Raw genomic sequence first — 10,658 nt, forward strand, 5'->3', positions numbered from 1 at the left:
TCCAGTCAAGACACAGCATCTGCACAGAGAGAATCACCACAACCACTCAACAGGTCAACCTGTTTGAGTGTTCAGTCGCCCTTACAGTGGAAAAAAGGGGTTCTTTTTTCTTTTTTCTTCCATTTAAAAGGAATTTCCTGTATTTTAGTTTGTGCCCATTGCTTCTCATCCTGTCACTGGGCACCACTGAGAAGAGCCTGGTTCAGTCTTTGCTCCTCCCCATCAAGTACTCACAAACATTGCTAAGATCCCCCCTGATTCTTCTCTTGCAAGCTGCATAGTCGCAGCTCTCTCAGTCTCCCTTGTATGAGAGATGCTCCAGTCCTTGTGTCGTGTCCATCACCCTTTGGTGGACTTGCCTTAAAATGTCTACACCTCTCCTGTACTGGGGAGGGGAGAGCTGGACACAGCACACTGGAAATGCTCTCACCAATCACCCTTCACCTGCCAGTGGCACTTTTCCCAAGTACAGGAGGCTGCTGGCCTTCTTTGCCAGAATAGCTTTAATTAAACAAAATCTCCTGAAAGTGAAGTAAAACGGCAGTAAAACATTGCAGTAAATCGTCCCTTCTGATGACACTGAAATTTTTTGCCTCTGGTACTGGTACTGCCAGTTACGAACAACTGCCTCCTAAACTGAATAGGTCAGGTTGAACAAAATGTGGTCATGGATGAGAAGGTATTTGAGAAGTCCATTGTCTCTCAGTTCACAATTGTGATTCCATAATGACAGCTGTTTGTTCAGACTGCTTGGCCTTGTTAACGGATTCATGTTCAAGATTAATCCATTCAAGACATTAAAAGATGGTAACAGCTACTTACAGGCAGCACTGCCATCTCTGCTTTGCATAACAAATAGTGCTAGCTTAACAATTCTGTTAAAGACTGCTGAAGGATGCAGTTTCAGCTTGGAGCCTTCAGAATAATGATGAGCATACAGAGCTCTTAGTTTACTTCCAAAGAGGAACAGTCATAGCTAGAGTTCTTTGCAGAGACAGGATTTGTGTTTAATCACTATAAACATTGTAAATGGTTTATGACTTTTTTTCCATTTTACTTGAAAACAACTGAGTTAGTGCACATAATGCTCTTGCAACGTATTGGGAAGCTGTTTCTTAAAATGACTCAAACTTCTATGAAGTTTGAAGCAGACACAGACAAAGCTATTGCTCGACATCTGATAAACCAAGAGCAGCTCTTGCAATTGGATTTTTCAGTAAAATAAATTCAGTAACCAGAATTTTGGACTTGCTCAGTTTAATTTTTCAGTGTGAGGGTACTTAAACAGCAGGTGCAAAGCTTAAATTCATGGTAGGAACTTGGTTTGCAGCCCTCAGCTTGGGAACCTCTGTGATTACTCAGGACAGTGTCAGGTAACTGTGACCTATTTGCTTGCTACTACTGAATGGGGCAAAAAGGTAAATGTTTTTGTGGTGAGCAGAAAGCACACATCTCTCTTAATGCTTGTAATTTGAGATGTTGTTGCAGGTAACTACATGATGCCATTTACTTCTTTTCTCCTTGTGTGATGGTGTAGCACCACGACTTGTAGTCCCAAGTTGCCTGCTACATCAGACCAGAACATCTTTTCTATCTGTGTATCATCAAAAGAAATGAAGAGCAGTGGTGATATTTTCTCAGAGCTTTAGTGCTTTCTGTTTAAGCATCCAGCATAGGCATGTCATTCAATTAATTGATCAAAATCATTAAAACATTGAGCATTTTGTTGCTTTGAATACATCAAGCTCAGTAACTCAGTAAAGCAATTCTGCAAACCAAAAGCTCAAAAAATGAGTTAGTGCTAAGTCATAAAGGCACTGGCTGAAGAGCAGAATCTGCTGTTACTCATGTACTCCTTCTGCAGAATTAATTTTAGAAAGATGTATAACCTGCTTCTTTTTTTCTCACCCTGTCTTGGGAGTTTGGAACTTTTAGCATATGAAACTTATTTCCTTTTTTAAAAGTTAATTTGTATTTAGTGCCCACATTCATGTGAGTCACAAAACGAAGTTAGCACTAAATTTCTTAGTCTAGGTCATCAGAAGGCGTTTCAGGCTGGTGGTACCCTGTGGCTGATTAGGTGGCTGATTAAAGTCAGCTGTATTTGAAAATGAGTGATGCTGTAATTCAAGACCATAGCAGTTTCTAACTTTTTCCTTTGTAGTAGTAAGTTGAAAAACACTTCTGGCTAATGTATGATCTAACTTGAATTACCTGCTTTTAAAACTGGTACAGTAGCATCTGCAGAAATGCCAGACTGGGTTCTAGTTCTCCAAGTGCTGGTCTCCAACTCAGTGTGTGTTCTCTTCACAGACCAACATAAAGAATCCTAGTTATACAACTGCTGCTTTGTGTTTGTGAGATTTATAACATTTAATTAATATCATGCCACTGTTGGGCATTTAAGGATTTTAAAAATCTTACCTGGACATGCATTGGACAAAAGTGGCTGAATAGACAATCATTGTGCCACTAGTAACTTCACTAGTGTTACTGACTTGGCATTGAGCTTTGTGATGAATTATTATGGCATTAACAACTGCTGTTGGTGTTTGGAACTAAAGTGATATCCACCCAGCAGTGACCTCTCATTTGTAATGCTCCAACTGTCTCTCAGAGTTCTTGCTACTGCAAGTAAATAAAAAAGAAGAAATGTAAGAAAAGCGATAGGTTACATACATTCCATCCATGAAAGGACTTTCAGGTCTTACTGATATAGGACATACAACAATGATTAAAAAAACTTCATGATACTACAAATGAATGGAATACTGAGAATCTTCCCTAAAGAGAAAAACATTTCAGATCTCTTTTAGTGACAGAATTTCAATTACCTGTGGCTTGCTTAGCAGAAAATAGCACAGGCAATTTGCTTCCAGGGAGTTTAATAATCATATCCTTAGGCTTTCACTGTGCATGTTTAACTTTAGGCAAAGATTTGAAAATGATGGCACTAATGAGCAGTCAGCCAAGATTCAGACTCCTTGATTTTATGACAGATTATGAAACACAGTCCAGATTTCTTAGTTGCCTGGCACACCACAACATGATTTTGTAATGGTTCAAGAACCAGTCACAGGTGTATACTTCATAGTCTCTGCTAAAGTGGCCTTTGCCCTCTGGGTCAAACACGTAAAACTGCATGCTGTTAATGCAGTTTCTCGGGGATCGGTGCCTGCAGAAAGCAGTTTGTCCGCAGGGCACGAGTGGTGACGTGTCAACCCACGCCATAAGCGTGCGGGTCCCCGTCACTGCAGGGAGAGCCGTGTGACGGGCTGCTGCGTGCCCCCGCTCCTCGCACTCCGCGTTGCGGCACGGCGGGATGACAACGCTAAGGGTCCCAATGTCATTCCCGTAAGCTCAGAGTAAAAGCCGAGTCCGCTCCTCCCCGCGGCGGCCGAGGGATGGGCCGCGCGGACGGCTCCTCCATTTTCTGTCACAGGGGAGTGAGCACGGTCCATCTTGTGACGTCGATGGCTCCGCACTCCTGGGTGACGCGTGATCAGACGCTAAAATCTGGCGCTGGACCGTCAAAGCATTTTACAAAACGAAATGATTATCACCTCTACCTGCCGCTCTGACGCAAGACGTGTTTCGGTTACCCCGACGCCGGTGGGCGGAGCTCTCCTTTCCTTCCGCCCCGCCGCCGCTCTGTGGGCGTCACTTCCATCCGCCGTGCCACCGCCGCCAGGATGATTCCGCCGGTGCAGGTCTCGCCGCTCATCAAGGTGAGGGCGGCGGGCGGCTGCTCCGGCGGCGCGGGGGTGTTCCGCTACGCTCCGGGGCGGGGGGGGGGGGGCGGCCGGCAGGTGGTCTGGATGGGCACGGACGGACGGACGGACGGACGGACAGACGGGCGGGCGGGCGGGAGGCAGGCAGGCAGGCGGCGGCGGGCCGGGCCTGGCGGTGCGTGTGAGCTGAGCGAAGGGCGCGTCCTTGTCTCTGCCTCCCGCAGTTCACCCGGTACTCGGCCCTGCTGGTGGGGATGATCTATGGCAAGAAGCGATACGGTGAGTGCGGCGCCCCGGGCGGCCTCTCCCCCTCCCCCGCGCGGCCCGCAAGGGCACCTTGAAGCGGCCGGAGCGGGCCGCGCAGCTGCGGGCCCGGCCGCCATTTCCCCCCTCCCCGTTGCAGCCCTCAGGGGCGGGCTCTTACCGGTTTGAAGGCGCAGATTCGTATGAAATGTGCCTTTGTACTAGAGAGACTGCTTTTTCTTCCTTTCTGAGCGAGCTAGCTCGTGCAGAGCTTTCTGCCGGGTTCTAGAAATTGTGTTTTAAAGCAAGTTTGTTAATGACAGACTACCTAAAGCCTATTGCTGAAGAAGAGAGAAGAATAGAGGCTGAAGAGAAAAAGAAACGTGAAGAACTTGAGCGGATTGCAAAAGAGCTTGCAGAAGGTAGTCCCTCAACTTAACATATTCATCCCATGCCAAAGCCTGCGCATGCACACGGGCTTGCAGGTGGACTGCTGTTTTACTACAGTCTTTTTAGGGGAATTCAGGCTTGCAGCCAGTGGGCTGCAGACCCGTGTGGATTCACGGACCAGTGGTTAGGGTTACGTGAAGGATAAATAGTGCTGCTGTTTGCCAAGCTTTTCAGAATGTAAGCATCAGTAGAGGAAGAGTTCAAAACACTTTTGCAGCTGAGCAGGACTTGTTAAATGTCTATCTGAATTTCCACTGAGAAAATAAGCTGTTAAAAGCTACTGGTTATTCTGTGAGGAATAACTGAAATTGTGTATTAAGTGTACTCAGATGTCCCTTATTCAGCTGCATGCAGCAAACTTATGATCCCTTTTCTCCATACAATACAGAAGTGTCACAAATGATCAAAACCAGAAGTTACAGAAAACTGCTTGTGATTGCACCTCAAACTTTTAAATGGTATTGCTAGCATAGTGTTAAAGGTTATCTTCATTTGTTGTACGTCTCATGTGAAGAGAATATGCAGAAGCCAGTTAACTGGGATTAGTGCTGTTGCTTTTTTTCTCATTCCCTTCCACCCTATAATATTCCTGCTGCAGCATGCTTTCCACCATCCTTAGGATTATTTCTTGGGTCCCCTGTGCATTTCTAACAGGATTCCCCCCACCCCTGCCTTACAGGGGAGTGTGCTCTCTAGCTTGAATTGACCTAGGTTTTTTAGGTGGACCAGCAGTTAGGAAGAACTTTAAGAAAATTGATTTATAACTGAAGCTGTACTTGGTGCAGCTATACACTTGGTAACTATTTCCCCGGGAAACAGTGACATTTATGTTATCCTAAACAAGACTAATGTTCAACAAAACCCTATAAAATTAAATTAACTACACATACATAAAATCAAATATGCAAGTTGGTGAGTTGTATTGCTTACTAGAGAGACAGCTATTTTGTACAGCTGTTTTACTGTCTTAAATACGTAGTCTCCATTGGCCGTGCACTAAATAAATGAGTCTTTTAGATGTTTTCTAGTTTGGCTGAAACCTTTTGTATTTTTGGAGATAATGGGCAGTGGTTTTGGTGTAGTTTTCCAGTTAAAAAAGCAGTTATTAAAACTTCATTCATTTGTTGAAGATTGTTCTTTAAAGAGGAATAACTGGATGTATCTGTAATGATAGCTTTTTCTGGGCTTATTTGAATTGTCAGTTCAGAAAACTGCCATTTACTAATGTGTAAGCCAAAAAAGTGCCTTGATTCCAAAGCAATGAAATACAGTTCTGTTGAATAAGCAGAAGGTGGAATCATAACAACTGGCTAGAAAGAAATGGCATACTTAAAGGTAGCCTTTGATCCCACTAAGGCTTTGCATATTTTAGTACTGCATGGGAGTAACTAGTAGTCCTAACTATGTTTGTTTTTTCTTCTCTTCTAGCAAGTGAAGAATCTATACTGAAATGAACAAAAGATTGGATCTTAATTTCACACATGGAAATACATGGCTAGGCTCTGAACTGTTCAGTAGTTGGTGGACTTTGCATGCTATTCTATCAATAAAATGCTTACAACGCTTTGATTGGTATTTTTTGAGTGAATTGCACAGAACAGCAGCAGAAATATTTACAGAATGTGACAGGAAGCATTTGTCACAAGCTGGCCAGTGCTGCAGCTGAAACACCAGTTGTATTCCTCCAGCAACGGCCAGTCCACTACACCTATTACGCATAGGTGATGTTTGTGATCAGAAAATACATACAATTCAATATGTATGGGCAGGTGGGGGAGGCTGGCATGGCACTGTCTGCCTGGACCTATTTATTAAATGGCTTCTCCAGGGAGTTGCTGTCATCTTTTTTCAGCTTTGCTATCACAATGGATTATTGCACAATTCTTGTGTTTGACAGTGCAGTCAAATTTGATTGTGACTTTGTCAAGCCGTGCTGAGATCTGACAAGTTAGTGCTGACTCACTAGTCAGTTGTTTCTAAACCTTTTCAGATTTAACAAATGGTGTTTCCCCAAAACTAAGAACAAGTTGCAGTCTAATTGTAGTCTGTCTCTTTTGCAAAAAGTGACTGGCTATGCCGGGGACTGATGTTTAAAAAATTAGTGGCCTTTAATGTGAAATTAAGTCTGCTTTTAGCATGTAAACTGCTAAGGCATCTCCTCAGCTGTACAGACCTCATATGTCCCAGAAGAAGGTAAAAAGCCTATCCCTGTAGATTGTGGTCTCTAGTGACTTGTTCTGTGTTCTTGGTTTTTCTCACTGTAAGTAAGACTAGTAACTCAAAAGATTCAGGGGATCTGGCTTCTTTGGGCAATGGCTAGCTTCCTTTTTCTGACATTGCGGATTAGACAGCTGAGGCAGTGATTTCAGCTCTAAATCTTTCTAAGTGATAGCAAACTTTCAGGAAACATTGTCGTACGTTTTGTTAAACTAGTTGCTCTTTATAAATACACAGTCTCTTTTAGATTACTTTGGTACACATGTTCTTCAATAATAAAGCAGTCCTATGGAGTATAGGGAAATAAAACTGGATTTGAATTGAGAGTGTAACATATCTAATAACTAATAAGGGAAAAAGGGCTGAGATGTGATGTTTTCAAGGAGAAAAAAGGAACAGGAAAATCAGCTATATGTTGTCTTGATTGGTTTTTTAGTTATTTCTTGGTTTGAAATGATTAGGGATGCTAATGAAAGCAAACATCTAGACTGCCAGTTAGTTTAAAATGTTATTTCTGTAAAACTGAAATAATGCATCGTATCCTGGCCTCTCAGGATAACAGGATGTGTTGCATACTTAAAAGCTAATATTCCAAAAGCCTTTTATGTTTAGGGGCTGTAAATTAGATCTGAAGTGCTGGAAAAAAATTTTTTTAAAGCACTGTTGCTCATGTGGTGATAGTCTGTAAGCTGTCAAATGATGGTTATGTGAAATAAGTGCTACTGAAAACCCACTGAAACTCAACACTTGGGATTGAGCTGCGACTCAGTGCTTGAGCAAAATGTGATGATAACAGGATCCTTATTTACTTCAAGCTGAAATACCTTTACTGCTGTCCCATTAAGAGCCGGCCGTACAGGTAGGTACTGCTTTTATCTTTGGGTTGCTGGAGCTGGCCCCAGTTTCTGGAACAGCTATGGCCTGCTGCTCACCAGAGGGCTGGATGTGGTCACCTTCACCTGCTCCTACTCTCCCACCTCGTTAAAGTGCAGAGTGTACCAGAGAGGAGGGTGGGGGGTTCATCCCTCCCCTCCTTTTACTTCACTGAGGTATCTGTTTATGCCAGCACTGATTCAGTACCCCTGAGGACACTGTGGCTGCTCCCAGCAGAGCTGAGCCTGTCCTTCCTGGTACGCACATGTGGGGCTTTTCATAGGGTAGCATCCCAGCCTGTGCCAAGGGGTAAGGGGTCTCCCTAGAGGACACTTCACAGTGGCCATACACGGAGATTTCTGCATCGCTAGCTGCCTGGAGTTTTGCTGTCTTGCCTAGCTCTAGGGCCACAAATGACTTGATCTGAACTCTCCTGTTGGCTTTTGCATACTGTCTTTGTTACCTTCCTGGGTTCTAAATACGAAGGGGGTGGGTTCTTCCTTTGCAGTCAAGGATGTCTGTCAGATCTGCAGGGATTAGGGTACAAGAATCCACCACACAGGATGATGCAGAAGAGCCACCCTTTCCATACAGTTCTCAAAACGTGGCTGCAGGGCCAGGCGAGAAAGCTGTCCTTGTAATACCTCTTACATTGGGATGAATTCCCCTGGGGGTGGGAAAGGCACCGCAAGCCTCATTACAGCCATCCCATTACTCCTCTGCCACCCCTTTCTGTCCAGGCAATAGTTGAAATTACTCTGAAATTACGTTGCAATGACATCGCTTTTCTGTCAGGCCTGGGAAGATGCTGGAAAAATCTGTATCTTGGCCCTTCCCTTCTCCATGCCCAGTAAATCTGGGCAGCCAGCTCTCAGCTGCCGAGGGTGAGCAGCGTGGGTAGGAAGCGTGCAGGGTTTCGCATGCAGCTAACTGGCTAATGCCTCCAGTGGGAAGCAAGCTGCAACTGGTGTGGTTGCGGTGGTGCAACAAGATTTAGAAGCATCTGTTAGTAAGGGATTGCTGACCAGAAAGGACAGTGGTCCCAGTCTTTTGGCAAAGCGGCGATGTGGTTAGGTGGTACCATTTTGCAAACGAAAATAATTAATTTCATCACCTGACCTGCGTAGTACACGGAAGTCGGTGCTCCCCTCAGACACTCAGCGTGTTAGGCATTGGGAGTGAGCGCCACAGTGAGGAGCAGAAGGGAAGGGCAGGCTGCCTGGAGCTCAGGGCTATACGTGCTGTGGCTGGAGATGATCCGTGCATCAGGCGAGAAGGCTGCAGGAGCAGCAGACAGAGCATCTCATCAGAGTGTCTCCCCAGGCGTGGGGAGGGAAGGGTTTCCTCCCTCCACCTGCCCCTCTCCGGGGCATTGCATTGTGCCATCAATGCTTTCCCTGGATGAGCCAGCCCAGGAGGCGAGGGGTTGGGGCCTTTCCCAGAGTACCATGGATGAGCAACAAGTGCTACCCTGCACTTTACGGTTCGATAATCTCATACTGCAGCTGAATGTTGTCTCGCTGGTGCTTTCACCCCACCTTGCACCTCCTTTCAGCTTCACCAGTGCAGATGTGCTGCTTGCCTACGGACCTGCAAGGATCTCTTCTGCCTCCTGTCACAGGTCTTTCCCCTCGAAGGCGAGGTTACCGATGACTGTCCAGCAGGGATGCAACTGCTGTGCAGAAGACAAGCAAGAACTCTGCAGCCCCTGAGATTAAGGTGCAGGGAAAAAGTTTTACCTACAGACTGTATCCTATCAGAAATAGATATAGTGCAAGGGGAAAATAAAGGAAAATTGAAGGTCTTGGCTAGCTGTTTCTCTTACTGCCCTCTGATAGCTGCATGTGACTTCCCACAGTGACATGAGAGACAGCTGCAGAGCAAATAGGACACACGACACTGAGGTGAAATGGTCCAACCAAGGGTCACAGGTGGCAGAGCTGTGTGCCCTGCTTAGGTTGCCTGAGGTGTCGCGAGCAGACGGGGAGCGGCAGGAGGGGAACATGGGAGCTGGAGGGGGAGACGGGGACACTTGCCCTGTCCCCACCAGCGAGGCACAGCTTCCTGTGGCACATGGACATGAGGTCCCTGCTGCAGTGGGGGTCCCAGGCTGCCCAAGCACCACCGTTGCAGAAAGGAGCCTCAGAGACACTCCTGCCCCCACAGAAATGGGTCACCTTTGAGAAACTGCCTCCTCCACTGGCACACCACCCTGCATGTCCATGGACACCCCTCCACGTGTATGCGTGGTCCCCCTCAGAAATACACGGCAGTATGCCCACCCTGATGCTGTGTGGGGTGAGCTGCACCCCCAGGTGCGTGCGGGCTGATGGGGCACTTTGTATACTGTATGATGAAAACCTCCTACGTGGTTCTGAATGAAACTGAGACATACAGTGTGAAGTCATTACTAGTGGCATATTTAGCTTTCATGCAAGTGGACAGGTTTCTGTATTTTCTTGAAAGACAACTTGCTGCTCACAGAATTGCTGCGTAGTGATAGAAGATTACATCTTACTTGCTACACTGAGACACGGATAAACGATCACCAGGTACTACCATAGTTTTCCTTTTACTTGCAGTAATTTTGTAATGCAAAATGAGATACTGAAGGGTAAAAGCACTGAAGGTAGCAGGAGTAATAGAAGAAGAAGAAAAAAATCCCCAGCAAAACAGATCTCCAAACACTTTAAAAAAAAAAAAAAGAGAGAGAGAGGAGCAGAGAAGGGTGTCTACTGCTACAAGAGTGTAACTGAGTGTTCTAATACAGTTGCATGAATAAACACGAAAACTAACTTTTATCTGAAATAAAAGAGTACAAGTCATCAGTCTTTCAAAGTCTGGAGGAGAATCTAAAAACCATACATCTCAGAACAGGATGAGGAAAGGAAGGAGGGGTGGTACTGATCGGAAGAGGAATGTGTTAAATATCATTGGCATTATGAGGCAAAACAGAACAAATTTAGGAGATGCCACGATTCAGGTTTCTTGGGTAACTGCAACTGCAGCTGTAATGGGTAGTGATAACACTGTCTTCTTACAATTCTGTTACAGAGCAAAGCCTCGGTTAGCGCACAGTGTGGATCCTGCTTGTGAAGATGGCAGCTACTGAGTGTTGCATGAATGGCTCCATGCTTTAGAGCA

The 10,658-nt window shown here is 45.4% G+C and overlaps 1 protein-coding gene across 1 annotated transcript; it reads left to right on the forward strand.

Annotated features, from left to right (window-relative positions):
- The first annotated feature begins 2,621 nt into the window (after positions 1-2,621).
- ATP5ME (ATP synthase membrane subunit e) lies at positions 2,622-5,988 on the forward strand. The gene is made up of 4 exons (XM_054809974.1): positions 2,622-3,728; positions 3,956-4,010; positions 4,298-4,396; positions 5,853-5,988. The coding sequence occupies exons 1-4, from the start codon at positions 3,693-3,695 to the stop codon at positions 5,876-5,878; spliced, it is 216 nt and encodes a 71-aa protein (XP_054665949.1). The 5' UTR covers positions 2,622-3,692; the 3' UTR covers positions 5,879-5,988.
- Positions 5,989-10,658: the final 4,670 nt, after the last annotated feature.

This window comes from Grus americana, chromosome Z (genome assembly GCF_028858705.1).
Source record: "Grus americana isolate bGruAme1 chromosome Z, bGruAme1.mat, whole genome shotgun sequence".
In the NCBI taxonomy this organism is placed as follows: domain Eukaryota; kingdom Metazoa; phylum Chordata; class Aves; order Gruiformes; family Gruidae; genus Grus; species Grus americana.